This window comes from Pseudonaja textilis, chromosome 1 (assembly GCF_049901715.1).
Source record: "Pseudonaja textilis isolate UNSWEBS1 chromosome 1, rPseTex1.2, whole genome shotgun sequence".
NCBI classification, from domain to species: Eukaryota; Metazoa; Chordata; class Lepidosauria; order Squamata; family Elapidae; genus Pseudonaja; species Pseudonaja textilis.
The window spans coordinates 141,809,654-141,826,192 of record NC_141990.1 but is presented as its reverse complement, the minus strand read 5'-3'; the positions used below and the strand labels follow the sequence as shown (position 1 = coordinate 141,826,192).

The 16,539-nt window shown below is 43.5% G+C and overlaps 1 protein-coding gene across 5 annotated transcripts in view; it reads right to left on the bottom strand.

Annotated features, from left to right (window-relative positions):
- Window positions 1–468: 468 nt before the first annotated feature.
- The window catches only part of KLHL29 (kelch like family member 29), a 415,683-nt gene continuing 399,612 nt past the window's right edge, over window positions 469–16,539 (bottom strand). For all 5 annotated transcript variants that reach the window (XM_087917962.1, XM_026710472.2, XM_087917974.1 and 2 more), the window contains one exon: window positions 469–3,183. In XM_087917962.1, the coding sequence (XP_087774088.1) occupies window positions 3,000–3,183 (184 nt within the window). In that variant the 3' untranslated portion in view covers window positions 469–2,999. The remainder of the gene's footprint in view (window positions 3,184–16,539) is intronic.

Below are 16,539 nucleotides of genomic sequence, written 5' to 3'. Positions count from 1 at the left end.
TTGAGCTACTGTGGAGAAACGAAAACGTTTCATTGATTGCTGAGTGAGATCTCAAAACATGTGGTGTTGTGCAGACATCTGTTAAGATGGATAAATCAAGAGTTGTCTTTGTGAGAATCAATTGCTGGGATGTAGTAAACTGATTAAAAATGAGCTCAGGCCAATTGAATGTGTTTTATTTCTTACTAATGCTCTTGGTTCACTCTTGGTGTTCTCTCCTTTGTGTGGGCCTTCTCTGAGATTAAAGTATTTTATTAAAAGACACAAGTGGTTTCAAACTGATCGCACAATACAGTATAATATGTTGACATGAAAGGATGGTTAAACATACCTTAAATATTTAATGAAATATTAATAATTTGGATTAATCTTCCCAAAATACAAACATTTGGCTTCCGCATCTAGAAGCTAACTTGACTTAAAACATAATGCCACTTACTTCAAAAAAAATCCACTTAATGCTCAATCTAGATCTAGAAATAGATTTATTTTAACAAGAATTGAACAGTAAACATATATACAATATAATTACAGACAACCCTGTTTTTAGTATGCACGGAAATAGCCAGTTTTGCTCCAGTGTGAGGAAGAAAAGAAGGTAAATTTGGAGATGTTAAATGCTTAGCAAGGCTTACACGTTAGCACCTCCTTTGGAGGTAGAAAGACACCAATATCATAAAACTCAGCCTGCCCCAGGCAGTGAGGAATTTTTGTGCCAATTTTTCAAATTTACGCTTTCATCATGGTTGACAAAAAGAAAACAAAAGCTTTGCGTGACTTAGTTCCTTTAAATAATTAGTAACAACTGCATAATAAGTTTGAATGCTATCCTCTATGCCATGGGAAAGATGCCGTTTTGCCGCCTATAAGAACAATTGTTTTGAGATATGGCAAGGTACAAATTTAATAGTAATATCTGCTTTCTAAAAATTGATATTTACCAAAATAATTTTAGTGTGATTGGCCAGCCATCTCTAATATAGTTATTATCCAAAGTGTCCCAATTTAGAAAGAAAACGTGTTTGGTATCAAAATCGTGAAGGCATTGGCTGCAGTCCTCTGACTTCCTACAAATCAGAGTAAGGCTACGATCCAAAGCCCACTTGGAAGAGGCAGACTGAGATCGGTGGAATTTGCTCCCAGGTGGATGTGCTCAGGTACAAAGGTGACAGCCCATGTTAACCCCTGCTCTAAGAATGCTGCTGGAAATCATTTATCACCCTAATAATGTTTTGATGCCATCGTAATGTCCCTATCATGGTGATCAATTACCTGGAACAGAGGAATGTTAAAAAAAAAGAAAAGAAAGGAAGAAGGGTGGAGTGTCACCACGGGAACATCTGAAAAGTTGAAAAAACAGGCTCTTCCCCCGTTCCATTCAGTTTATAGTGACTTAAAAGATCACATCCCCTTATGGACAAAAATGATGTCTGCTATGGAAAAAGCAAACGATCTTGAGGTTTCTCTTTTCACCCTACAGTATCTGGCATTGCGTACTTCACTTGGGGAAAAAAAAAAGATCTTAATAATGTCCGTGATGAAGTTCAGCAAACAAAGAGTGACTGTTTGTTGTTCCCTCCCCAGCTGCTGCTGCAAAAAAAAATCAACCATAATCTCCCTTGCACAGGATTGATCATAATATGTTTGTTGTTACCATTGCAACCCTGTTGTCCCAGCTGCCAGCCACCCGACCTGCTCCATTTACAACTTTATAAAGAATTGTTCACATCACGCTTCTCTGAATGTACAATATTTTAATATACATAGAAAAATATAGCCCTGCTGTGTATATACTTACAACTCTACAGAGGAACCCTTTTCCCCACACCACCTTGCTAAAGGAAGGATTTAACAGGCTGCTCCCTCCATTATTATTGTTAAACCCTTGCAAGAAGCGCCCAAACCCGTTGCTTCTTTCCGATGCAGCTTCTGAAGCCTCTTGAGCAGAGAAAACTTTTCCTAAGACTCTTAACGTACATTTGGCAAAGGGAAGGGGCAGAAGAGAATTTGAAAAAATAGGACTTTTTTTTTTTAAAGATTCATTTGACAAAAATATAGACAGTGACCTATATGTTCCGGCTAGTAGATTAGCACTCTGTGACAATCACAACACAACCCCCCCCGCCCCCCACTCACCCAGCCTCAAATCACTGGCTCAAAATAGGAAACCCAATGGAGAACTCTTCGATTTAATCTCTGAACAGAGAAAATACAAGTTTAATAAAAAGCTCCTAGATGCCTCTTGTTTTACAGATAGGTAGCTGTAATTTTTGTTCATACGGAAGGAAAAAAAAAAAAAACCAGCCGTAGGGCAGAAGCAGGCCCCTCCCGTGAGCAGACCTTTCACATTGGGGTACAGTTTCAGAAAACCTTTTCACTCAAAGGACGTGGAATGCTAGGAGACGGACAGGCACACCTCTATGCTTTGTTAGCTTTGCTCTCAAGAGCCGTAATAAACATTGGCTTTGATGGAAGACTGACCTCCGTCGGTGTTCGGCGAGGGACGTTTACTCTTGATCACTGTTTGAAAAGCGTACGTTGGTTTAAAAACAAAAAGGTAGCCATCAAAGTGATAAGGACACTTTGCCCTTCGTTTCATGTAGCCCCTCCCACCCCCACCCAATGCTTAATACGTAGCAGCAAAGCCAAACCGTAACTTCAACAACTGAATTTGCTCTCAGTGAGTAGAATGCACACTGTTCATTTCATTCCCCTCTTTGAAACAACAATGCTATTGCACCTGGGTAGACAAAAGCCCATGTCTGTAGCGAACACCACAGTGACACCTAGTGGCCCACGTGTGTTAAATCCTGCTCTTGTCCACCGTGTGCAGTCTCTGCTCATGGTTCATCAAAAAATGAGGGTGATTTTCTACATTCAGCGTAGAGATTAGTCATAACTTTAGACCAGATGTTCTTTTGGTGTATCTCTCGATTTCTCTCTGCAGGATCGTTCATTTGGCTTGCTTTCAGCAGGCAAAAGCCAAGTTTCTAATGGCGTCAACCGCTTTGAATGTACTTTTTAATGACTACGCAGCCGTGCCGGAACACCGGACATGGCATATTGGGAAGCAGCGTCCACGTGTTGGTGGCGGGGTCGTAAGCTTCCATATTTCCTAGGGCGGGGCCTTCGCTGCTGACAATTCCACCAGTGGCGTAAATTCTCCCATCAAGAACCACAGCGCTGGGCAGAGAGAGAGAGAGACAGAGGAGAGAAATACAGTTAGTAACAGTAACCGCTAAGCACTTGTACCACAGGTGGTATTCAGCAGGTTCTGACCAATTCTGGAGAACCGGTAGCGGAAATTTTGAGTAGTTCGGAGAACTGGCAAATCCCACCTCTGACTGGAGATTTTACACTATCCTTCCCCTGCCACACCCACCAAGCCACACCCACAGAACCAGTAGTAAAAAAAATTGAATCCCACCACTGATCCTGCTGTTTGATCCTGCTTCCGCATTAGAGTCATAACTGCCACAAACCAATGACTATAAGAACCAGCACATCCAGCCTTTGCCCACCTTAATTCATTTTCAGATTTTCCCCGTGGGTGGAAAGGCTACCACAAATGTCAATGAAGGGGTCAGGAATTGGCCCTGATGACCCTGTAGCAGCAGAGGTGGGCTCCACATACCTTAACAACCGGTTTGCCGAAAATGTGAGCGTGCGTGCACACGCCCCCTTTGGAAAGAGAAAATCCGGGAGAGCTTTCGACAGTTCTATGTAAAGACAGTCATAAAGACAGTATGGAGGAATGAAGGGCAGCTTATGTTGCTTTTCTCTGCTTCCCCTCTGCATCCAGAGGCCGCATAGAATGCAATGGGAATCTAACGGGGGTGTTCACGTGGCAGAAAGTTGAGCTCCTCTCCTAATTCTCCATAGGTCCCCAGGATGCTCAGAGGGGTCAACCAACAGGGAGATGCAGCGAGCAGAGGAACTGAGGATAATTCGATATGCCTTCTCCTCCTTCTACTGACATACCGCTGTCAACAAAAGAGCAGCAGCATTTCGGTCCCGATTTGGGGGTGGAGGTGGAGTGGGACTCAAAAGGAAGAATTGACCTGACATGGTTCCTTCCCCCTTCACTTTTATCATTAAGAGGGAACAACCACATTCTCAACCGGGGGGGGGGGAATTATTTTTTATTGATTTGATTGTTATCCCACCTCTATTAGTAACTCAAAGCAGCGACCTGCAAATGTTCCGTGTTGCGTGGTTTCTAGAAAAGGAAGTCTGAGACCTCCCCTCTTTCATCCTAAGGGTTCAGGTGCTGCGATAGGATTCGGGCGTTCTTGCGTTTTGCATGCACGAAAGCAGCATTCAAAACCACAAGGCAGAACTGAAAACATCTTGGTTTAGGAATGTTATTATTTAAGAGTAAGTTCTTGAGGACAGAGCTTGGTACTTATGCCACCGGCAATGTAAATAGAAAATGCCATTTTGTTTCTTCTCCCCAAAAGAGTCTGTTGTGCGTGCTGATTATAATGTGCATGAAAAAAGGGTGCTTCTTTGCATGGATTTTCTTTTCTTTTTTAATTTACTGTTTTAGGAACCATTTTAACATCCTTTACAACCGGGGTGTCAAACTTGAGGCCTGTGGGCCGGATGCGTCACATGCTGGCCCCACCCCTGCCTGGTTTAGCGAAGGGGAAAAAAGTCCCAATAGGTTACACCATGACGACGTGAGCTTGACACCCCTGCTTTACAACAATGTTGAATAATCATTCTGAATGTATGATGAGAATGGTATCAAAGGAATTTCTCCGTTGAAAGCATTTACACTTAAGCTAAGAATTGTGTTGCCGTGCCCTTTTTATTGGAGACATGTTTGGCATATTTGGCGCTTTCATACTTGAAAATCACATTTCTTTTGACTCTCAAGCGGTATGAAAGCTTGCTCGCTGCTGGTGCTGTTTGAATCTCAGTCCAACCTATAGATCTGGTTTCCCAAATGAGGAAATTTCAGCATCTGGCCTGAACAATGGATAATTCAAATGGCAGTGACAGAGGAAGCAAAATATGAGAATTTCATTAAGCAGGTAATACATTACTAGATGACAGCTGTGCTTGGGCACTCAGTTTTAGGGCATTCTCTCCAGCTCTTCCATAATCGATCCCTGAAAGCGATTGTTTTCAGGCCAGATGTGATTAAGTGAGCATTTCTGATGGCAGAAGTTATTAACATCTTTATTTTTTTTTATTATTATTAATTTATTAACAATAAATTAACCTCATTAACATCTGGAAGTATTTTGCCTGATGCTGAATCATCAATATCAATTTCTTCCAGAGCTGTTGCTGAGAGTTTTTGTGATCCAAATACGTTTACCCTCCATTCTTTTAATCCAGGGCTTGTCACGGAGAGGCATTTCACAATCTCGGTTTGACTGGCTTCTAACATTAATCCCTGTCCAGAAATAGCAGTGAAGTGAAGAAATATTCTCTCTAGTAGTCCTTGAGGTTATAAAGAACATTTAAATGACTAAATTAGCATGTTTACATGCGTCACATTCTTTCTAATTCCTGCTGCCAATTTTAGTGACTGAAAAATGGGAACAGAGCCACACTTAATTTAGCTGGAACTGCTCCAGTCTTTTTTTTTTTTTAAAAAAATCCCTTTTATGGTATTTAGGAAAGAATGTTTTCTTGTTTCTTAAAAAAAAAGCCAATAAAAAATATCATCTTAGCGAAATCTATAGGAAGAAGCTATTTCTAATTCTTTAGTTGTCTCTCCCTTTTCATTTTGGGAACAGAAATACCACTGCTTTTTTAAAATTGAAGATTAATACCTAGTAAAAAAATCCCAAATGAAGATCCTGAAACAGCATTGCTGTGAAGACACCAGTGTATCAAGCCTAGCCATCTTTTACACATGAACACTATTGGGAAAACCCTCTAGAAGCTATTACTCAGCCTATACAATCTAACTGCATTTAGTGGTAGTGAACAGATGTGCTAAGGGGGAGGTTCTGTGCTAATATACTTGCCAATAAGAGGCGAAAGCAACAATTTCCCATCAAGTGACTGGCAAATTTAGGCTGAGCCAACACTTCTCATCCACAATGTCACATCCCATTTCCTTCCTACAGGCCAGGCATGGGTGCCAAGGTACATCAACCTCTGACTGATAAGGCATCTGAAGGAGGAACAAGGTTAGAGCAGGTGGGGGTAAGAAATAGGTGCAGGACAGCATCAGGAACAGAGGGAAAGGGCGCTGGTACTTACCTGATACACCTGTTCTCCGTGAACTGTGAAGAGCATCCAGAAGTGGGAGATGCTTCAGTCTCTTCTGGAAAGGCTGGGCTTAAAACTCCGGGACGCTCCTCCTCCTCCATGGGACACCTCCCCAGCGTCCCCCAGTTTTGCGAAGACTGAGTGCCAAAGTCCGAAACTCATCACCTAATCTAGATCCCTGACCGGAACGGAACCCCACCAGACGGAAAGAAATGGGTGGGGCTGGATGCTCTTCACAGCTCACAGAGAATGGGCGTATCAGGTAAGTACCAACGCCCTTTCTCCCATGAGCTGTTCAGATCATCCAGAAGTGGGACATATCAAAGCTTGGCCTGTCCTTAGGGAGGGACTCTGTCCAGATCGAAATCCACTTCTAAATTCTGTGGACCCTCTGCAGGACGCTTCTGCCAAATGAAGCGTCTGCTGAGGCATAGACATCAATTTTATAATTTCTGACAAAGGGCGATGGTGAAGCCCAAGTTGCCGCTCTGCAAATTTCATCTATGGAAGCCTGTGTGGCTCATGCTGCTGATGTTGCCGCACTCCTTGTTGAGTGGGCTGTAATGACCTTAGGAACTGAGATGAACTGGCATTCGTAACTTTTAGCTATGGTGGCTCTCAACCATCTCAATGGTCGTCGACGACACCTTGTGTCCTAAAGTGGATGGGTTAAAGGACAGGAATAGAGCCTCAGATTTTCGAAATGCCACCGTGTGGTCTAGATAGATGCTTAACGCCCTTCGAATGTCAAGTCGATGCCATTGATGCTCCAGTCTATGAGATGGTTTCAGACAAAAATTTGGAAGCACCAACTCCTGCGCTCTGTGGAAGATTGAATTTACTTTTGGGGTGAACGATGGATCCAATCTGAGAACCACTTTGTCCGCATGAAACACACACAGGTCCTTTCTCATCGACAATACTGCCAATTTGGAAATCCTCCTTGCTGATGTGATCGCAATTAAGAGGACCACCTTATATGTCAGGAATTTGAGACTAGCGGTTCTTAAAGGCTCGAACGGACCAGTTGTAAGTGCGGTTAACACCTTGTTGACCTCCCAAGTGGGATAGTGGTGAATTACAGGAGGTTGTAAGTTTGCAGCACCCTTAAGAAAGCTGCGGACATGTGGATGGTGCGCTATGGAATGAAGGTCACCCCAGGATATCATTGAGGCTAAGGCCGCCACCTGTCTGCGTAAAGTATTTGGAGATAGGCCCTTGGTCAACCTCTCCTGTAAAAAGTCCAATAATTCTCCTATTGATGGGGCGGTTGGGTCGATCTTAGACCCCCGGCACCAGCGACAGAAAGCGGATCACGTGGCCTCATATATACGATTTGTTGAGGACCATCTGGATGCTTGTATGGTGGCAATGGCATCCTCTGAAATCTGTTGGGTCCTTAAATGGCTCCACTCAACCTCTGTACGGCTAGGCTGAGCCATTGTGGGTCCGGGTGAAGTACCGGCCCTTGCGAGAGGGAAATCCTCGATGGTGGAATTTTCCAAGGTTGTTCTCTCGACAGGTCCTGTAAGTCTGCGAACCACGTTCGCCGGGGCCAGTAAAGGGCGACCAATATCAATTCCGCTCGTTCCTCCAATGACTTCTGGATCAACCTGGGTATTACAGGGAGTGGAGGAAATGCATATAGAAGTCCGGGAGGCCACTGACATCGCAGGGTGTTGACGGCCTCCACCCCCTGAGTCAGGTACCTTGAAATATACTGGGGCAATTGGGCGTTGAGGGGAGAGGCAAATAGATCGATCACCGGTTGCCCAAACCTCTGCACTGCTTCCTGGAAGACAGACGGGTCTAGGCACCACTCTGATCTATCGTGGCCCTGCTGAGCCAGTCCGCTTGTGTGTTTAAGGCCCCTGCTACGTGCTCTGCCTTGAGAGAAAGCAGATTGGCCTCGGCCCACTTGAACAACCTGGTCGTCTCCAGCATCAGAAATTTGGAGTGGGTATCCCCCTGTCTGTTTACGTGGGCCTTGGTTGTGATATTGTCTGTCAAGACCAGAACGTGGTGTGATTGGAAAAGGGGTAGAAAGCTGCGTAACATCAGATGAACTGCTCGCAGCTCCAACAGGTTGATGCTTTGTGATTGTTCGGAAATAGTCCAACTTCCCTGTGCAGTGTGGGATTGGAAGTGAGCTCCCCATCCTACCAGGCTGGCATCGGTTGTGATCGTTGCCCTGCAAGGTTCCTTGAAAGGACACCCCTTGTTTATCGTGTTTTCTGACCACCAGCGGAGTGATCAGAGAACATTGTGCGGTACCTTTATCCGGACGTTGGAAGTGTCTCTTCCGGATCGCTGGAAAGGTAGCAGGAACCATTGCATATCTCTAGAATGGAATTGAGTGCAAGGCACAATGGAAATACAAGATATCAGTTTCCCTAACAGTTGAGACAGAACTGCCAGGAAAACCCTCTTTAAGGCTCTGATCTCTCTGGCCAAAGACTGGATACTATTCATTCTGTCCTGAGAGAGAAAAACCTTGCCCTCCATGGTATGTATCACTGCCCCTAAATGAACTAACCTAGTTGAAAGGATCAAATGGCTTTTATCCCAATTTATGAAAAAGCCGTGACCTTGAAGGGTCTCCAGAGTACTCTTGGTATCCAAATTTGCTTGATGTCTGGAAGATGACAAAATTAAAATATCATCCAGATAACATTGTAAACAAATAGATTTGATCCTGAAGGAGGCAGCCAAAGCCCCTGGGACCTTGGTAAAAGTCCTAGGGGCCGAAGCCAGACCAAATGGTAGGGCGATATATTCGTAATGCTGATCACAATAGCAAAATCTAAGATATTTGTAGTGAGCAGGTCTAATTGGTATATGAGATAAGCCTCTGTCAGATCTATAGAGGTCAGGACATCGTTCTCTCTGATGCTGAGCAGAATGGACTGGAGCGTAGTCATCTTGAATTTTCGATAAACCAATGTTCTGTTCAGACGTTTGAGGTCCAGAATTGCTCTCCAGCCCCCCGAACTCTTTAGAACCACAAACAATAGAGAGTAACAGCCTTGACCCTGTTGTTCAGATGGGACCTCTCTAATGGCCTGAATATGCAGAAGAGGATTGATAGCCTCCTGCATCAACGTTCTCTTAATGGGATCCGTGGACCTAGGGCTCCTAATGAAAAAGTTCGGAGGGGAGGATTGAAACTCTAAAGACAAACCAAACCTAACAGAGTCCCTGACCCACGCATCAGAGGTGGAGCTGTCCCATTGATTAGCAAACAATTTTAGCCGCCCTCCAATGGGAACTGCTGTCAAGGACTCACTTGGGGTGACGAAAACATCGGCCTCCGGTGCCTCTGCGGTTTCTTCTGTTTTGACCTCCCCACTGACCTCTATCGGAAGATTCAGACCTATCTCTGTCTAAAACTGGGCCTGTAGCTTGATGTTCTCTGAAATCTGGGAACGTATGGGCCTTGATAGTAGGTCTGAAAGGAGCCCCTTCGAACGACTGGGGCATTCTGTTTTCAGACCTCCGAAAAAGAGGAGAAAGCACTTTTTTCTTGTTTCTATTCTCCATGAGCAGGGGCTCCAAGACACTGCCAAAAAAATTAATCCCCCGATATTGGGGCTGATGCCAGCTTGCATTTATGCTTGGTATCCGCCTGCCAATGTCTGAGCCATAGCAGTCTCTGTGCTGATACGTGAGATGCTATGGCTCTAGATGAGAATTTGACTGCATTAAATGTGGCATTGGCAGAGAATTCTGGTGCTGCAACACTTGCAACTTCCTGATGGACTCTGACATTTGACGCCGGCAATATATCCCTCAAGTGGAAGATCCGTCGTAGGGAGGACCGTGTAAAAAAGGATACAGCTGTAGCTGCCCTAATGGCCCAGGCGTCAGAAACGTGCACCCTACGGAGTGCCAACTCTGCTCTCTTTTCCTCCGGTCTCAGGGCTTCCTCGGCCTCGTTGGGAAGGTTGAACAAGAGGCCAGTGCCACAATGGGCTCATCCACCTCCGGCGTTTTGAGAACATTTGTAAACTCTGGTGCTAAATTATAATATCATTTATCGTACCTTGTTGGGGCTGGGTAGGATGCTGCTGATGCCCATTGATTTTGTACTAATTCAGCAAACGTACGAGGGACAGGGATAGTTTCTGCCTCATTAGCCGGTTGTGAGAATATTAGATCCTTGGATTCGTCCTGAGACCCTGATGATAATGGACGAGGGCTTGATGTGCCTAGTTTAGCAGTGTTCTTTGCTTTGAACAGTAAAGATTTAAAGAGGTGCAGACAAAGAAGGCCAGAAAAGGTAGGTTGGTCTGGAATGAGGCCTTCGTCATCCGACATTCCTTGTTCTAGTGGGACAGCCTCTGACAACCCCAAGTCCACCTGATGGATCGACCCCACCTCCATGGGAACATCCTGGTCATCTAATTCCACCTCCTCCCGAAGACCCTGGACTGGTAAGTTAGGAGTATTGGGGAATACCTGAGTTTGATGGTGTCCCAAATGCGCAAAGGATCGAGCAGATAGGGATCCCGCTTCTGAAGTAGCCAAAAGGTATCTGGTCCTGATGGATTGCTGAACTCCAGCCGCAATGCCCTTTTTTATGGCCATCTCCAACCATTGCCCATTTCGATGGGAATAGTCTCAGGTAATCCCTCCTCCTGTGTTAAACTGGAGGCCGTAGGGGTCAAGGTTGCCTCTGGGATTTGTCGGGCAGTGCTCATTGGAGGAGATATGTCTATGGAAGGCTGTCCAGAGATAGTCTGTCTGGGCTGGGTAGATAAGTCCAAGGGCCCCAGCAATGGACTTGGGTCCTGATCCGATTGTTGTGTCATAGCCATCTTGTCCGCCTGCCTGGCCTGTTTCTGCAACTGCCTTTCCAAGGCTTGGTGCTGTCTATGGGCATCCTTATCCGCTGCCTTAGAAGCCTTTTGGGGGCTCACTGACTTATCTCGGGACTTATTTGTCTTGGAGCAAAAGACATTGTCACCTTCCATACATACACAAACACACACACACATATATGCACATACACATGCGTGTGTGTGTGTGTGTATACACACACACACACACACACACACACACGTATGTAAAACTGAGTATATGGTAAACAGTATCTAAGGGTCCCCAACAAGGGAAACCCCCAAACACTCCAAGCAAGAAATATTCTGGATCCCTGGTCCCCAACAAGGGAAACCAGCTATACAGGACCTGGATGGATCCTTTCCTGTCAAAAAAAACGCCCCGCTGTTTGAAATGGCACTTGCTGCTTCACTCCAATGTAATGATCCAAAAGCAATTGCAAAAAGGACAAAATTCCTGTTTAAGGACTAGCCTGCTTATCCAACGCCAGCAAGATAAAAGAGAAATAATGCCAGGGAAGTGGAGTGGGAAGGTACCTGCCCTGGTCCCCAAGAAGGGAAACCAGCGGGGAATGGCACCTGTGGTATTTAGGTGCGAACTTGAAGCCAGGCATTGAAAATGGCAGGAAGGCAGAATCTTCGATGTTAATTGCCTGAGCAGTTTAACGAGCCGCTGCTGCTGACTATCTAAATAGTCAGATAAATGATCCTGTCAGTCAAAATGGCAATGAGGAGAGAGCCGTGGTTGTGAGCGCTCCACCAAGATCGCAGAGATAAGACGATTGGGGGAACAGATAGGCTAATTGACTGAAGCGGCCATCTCAGGCTACCTGCGGAGTGGCAGGCACTGCCAGCCACAGAGAACTGCTCTCAAACTGATCGGGGGGATAACCTAATAGAGCCACAAGCCTTGAAATCACCAAATTAATTGGGGAAAAATTTACAAGCCGAATTAACTCAAGAGCAAACCTGAATTTTGAGTAGCTGAATCAGAAACCGTTCCAGTCAGGGAGTGCACAACCTCTTACCACGAAGGCTGAGCTAAAACTGGGGGATGCTGAGGAGGTGTCCCGTGGAGGAGGAGGAGTGTCCTGGAGTTTTAAGCCCAGCCTTTCCAGAAGAGACTGAAGCACCTCCCCACTCTGGATGCTCTGAACAGCTCATGGGAGAAGGTCAGGATTTAATTTCATTTTGGAAAAAGATTTAGGAAGTTTTGTTTTTCAAAATGCTTCGATGCTCATTAGGAATTGCACTGTGATCTCATGCATTGTATCTCAAAAGAACTGAATCCATTTCATTTCCGTCTGTTTTTGACAATGCACCTTGTTCAAATGGTCAGAGTACAGAAGACAGGATCTGGAGTCAGGATTTCTCTCCAAGATACAATGAAAGGATAAATGATCTGATGCATATGCAGTTCTACAGCCATGTGGTACCTGCCTCGTCCTGTTTTATACTTTCTGGAAAATATTTAGTGTAATAAATGGAAAAATTCTATCCGGCAAACCAATAATGCTTGTTTACTTTGGACACAATTCAGTACTCGTCTTGATCACTCTGCTCAGTGGGACACAAAAATCAATGTTTAACTTCCATCCTTCTGATGGACCAGCAAGGAAAAACCTGTGTTTCAGCAAAACCTGGGGATGCAAGCCAACGATCCACTTGGATAAGGCAAGTGTTCTGTCACTCAGCTACAGCCTGTCTGGTTCCTGACATTTCTCACGAGCTTTGATGCTGCTTTTCCTTCTTCCAGATGCTCCAATCTGTTCAGTAACTGAAGCTCTTCTTCCTCTTACTCTGTTGTGCCCATACTAAATCCTTATGCCACTATGCATGCTCCTCTGTTCCTTCCTTACCCTCCTATACCCCATTCATCACCTGACCAAGCCATCCACCAAATCCAACCAAGCTCCTCACAAGGAAGACTAAGCCAAATGGGTAGATTCTACTGATAGGACTGCAAGCCCTCTTGGCATCTTGCAAGATTCTGAGGAGGCACCACCAAGGCTGTTTGGAGAAGCCTGACTTGGCCTTGGTCGAAGTAGTACAAGTTCAGAAGATGTGGAGAAACCTGGACTATAGAATTGACAAGAGTTGGACACAACTGAATGGATATCATCATCATCATCATAGTCACTCTGACTATTGGCAGGCTATGGCGTGGCCACACAACAGTTTTTGCTGGCTTTTTTATTTGTTACAGCAGTGGCTTTACTTTACCCAAAACAAAAGGCAGAATCTTATAACGTGTAAGAGTGACAAGCCAGCACATAACAATTGTTATCTCAACTTCTTGCCTGGTGGGATGAGGAGAGTCTAAGGACTTCAGTGGGTGAATAGCAGAAATGGTTTGACGTGCAGTCTCACTGATTTTGGCTGGGTCACATCCCTAGATTTCACCTCAGCATGGCAGATAACAAGGGCCTTTAATAGAGTCTGTCCATACCAGAGTTTTTCAACCTTGATAACTTTAAGTTTATGCAGACTTCAATTCCCAGAATTCCCCAGCCAAACACATCGGCTGGGGAATTTTGGGAGTTGAAGTGTACACATCTTAAGAGTTGGTAAAGCGGAGAAACATTGATCCATGCCATCAGGCATATGGTGTCTCGCTATCAGAATCGGGGATAACCGCTCGATACAGACGGTCCTAACTCTTAGCAACCCTCTAACGATTGTCAAGGTGTTTGTAGCTTTGATCTTGTTTGCCTAGTATTATTTTACTATCTTGGCCAAACATGGTCCCACTGTTAGGCGGCAGTGGCCAAATGCTTATATTACGGCACAGAATCTCATGATCTAGGATGTTAAACTGATCATTAAAAACAATGGAAACCCTAATTAAATTGAAATTCAAGTGGGTGGAACTCTGTCAGTTTTTTTTAAAACACTAAATTCATATGATAGCGCTTTTACATTCCCACTCCACCTCCATTTGGATATGTCAGCGTGTAATTTTGAGTGGTGTTAGCTCTTGAGTGATTTGAGCATTTTGGAAAAGGAGGATTAAAATAGTAGAAAATAACACCATATGCTGAAAATCAATCTTAAGTTGCTTTGGTTTTATATTGATCAGGAATACCAAGCCTCTCCTTTCTCCGATTATCTCTTTCGGGCCAAAGAGAGACAAAGGAACATAGATCTCACTTATGGACATTATTATTGTTATTTATAAAACAGTACTTTTGGTGCATGGAAAAGATGGGCAAATCCTTTTTCAGAAGTACAAAGCGAGGGGGAGTGTACATTTCCTGCTTGCTGGGAGGCACAGAAAAAAGCAGAAACAATTGAAAAGAATTATTTGATCATACACTATTAAAGGAGGAAGAAAAGCATGGAATTAATTAAATCCAACTTAAAAAGTAGAAATATTAGAGTATGCAGTGTGCTTTCCTTCCACTATACACTATACATACATACTTGAAATCACGATGCATTTTTCTTTCTATTCACAGGTAGTTCCTCAACTTACAACCAATCATTTACTTAGTGCTCAAAGTTACAAAGGGGCTGAAAAAAGTCACTTTCAACAGGTCCTCTCTTTTTACCACTGTTGCAACAGCCCACACAACTGGCATGTATTCATGATAGTTGCGGTCTCCAGTCCCTCCACCTGATCAACATTTGTGACTTTCCTAGCCAGCTTCCAACAAGCAAAGTTAATGGGAGGAAGCCAGATTTGCTTAACAACTGAATGATTCACTTAATGACCACAGCAAAAAAAAGGTCATAAACATTGGACACAATTACCTTCATAATTATCTTGCTTAGGAACAGACGTTATGGTTCCATTTGTGATTTTCAATTGAGGACTACCTGTATTTCCTGTCAGTTCTCCAAAGGATCAAGATGACAATTGTATAAAGACAGCTTTCAGGTTTGTAAACTTCTGAGCAAGAAGCAGCCAAGAAATACCAGTGCTTCCTTTGCGCCATTCATCTACAGAATCTTTTTCAGACCTTTTAACGAGCCATCTCTTTTAATCTGTGAAAGTATCTCAAACTTCTCCTTGTGTAAGTGATAATGGAGTGGTCACCATGCTTTGCTGCTTAAGAACAAAAGATGATTTAAAAAAGAAGAAAAGAAGCAAACACTCAACCCTACTCTGGTGTCACTCAGTAAAGCCTGAATCTTGGCTTTCCTAAATGTTTTTCATGTGGACAACAAATCTTATTTGCCTAAAAGTCACAGGAAAAAGATTGATGATATTTCTACAGGCTGGTTCACTCAACATTCTGGGAAAGTGAAGCTAAATGGGCCATAAAAATATTGCTTAAAAGAAAGCAGCGGGAGTTGATGAAATACAGCAGAATTATTTGAAATCGTACCAGATGAGGCAGTTAAAGCAATACATGTGGTTTGTCAGTAGGTTCAAAAAACACAGCCGTGGCCATAGGCCTGGAACAGATCAATTTTATCCCACTATCCAAAAAGGAGGCACGAAAAATCTGAACAATATCACTTATTTCATGTGATAGCAAGATAACAATCAAGATTTTGCACTCCGGACTTCTACAATACACAGTGCCAGTTGGACTCCAAAGAGAGAGTCCTGCAAACCTGAGATAACTTTGCTAATGTCAGATGGATAACAGAAAAGGCAAAGGAATTCCAAAAAAGATTACAGCTTGTGACTAGGTAGACTATTACAAGTTGTGGATAGACTTTCAAAACCTTCTTATCTGCCTACTGAGGACTCTGTATGATCAACAGGTTCAGACCTGGGAAAGGAATGTTAAAAAAAAACCTCTGGGTGGCTTCAGGTGACGACACGGTATGAGCTCAAAGGAGCAATGATTGGCAGACAGTCTTAGGGAAATGAGGTCCAGTGTTTCACAAAAAGTGACTAAGGACTAAACGATACGCTTTGTCCTGGATCTTTACAGTCCAGATTTGGTAGTCCGATCAGAGTGGCATACCGAAAGGCAAAATAGGGGCCAGGAATATTATTATGCCTGTACAATGAAGCTAATATGAAGCCTGGTTCAGAAAAAATTCAGGAGTATCCAGATAGAAAAAGAGACAATTGCGAGTTAAGGATTAAAAAAAAAGAAAAAGAAAAGAAAAACAAAAGACAACTCCATTACAACTGCAATCCCCATTACAATCCTTAGGAATTTAACATGAGCCATCTTCTTGGCTATCAATGCCTTATAGTTTGTGTCAGGTATAAATCACTTCAGTGTGTGATTCATCTGTAGCATAAAGCTTCCCTCTGTTCAGTTCCACTGATTTTCAGTAATTCACTATTTTTTTTAAAAAATAGGTATTTTAGAAGCATCAAAGTATTCAATTTTAAAATTAAAATTTATTTCAATTTATAAAGTATTTGTTAAAGCAAGTAAAACCTGAACACTGCTCTGTAGAATTTTTACTTTATCACTAGGAAAGATTTGCCTCCTCCATCTTGGATACAAAAAAATCAAGAATTATTCTGAACAGCAGAATGGCTTAAGTAACTGTT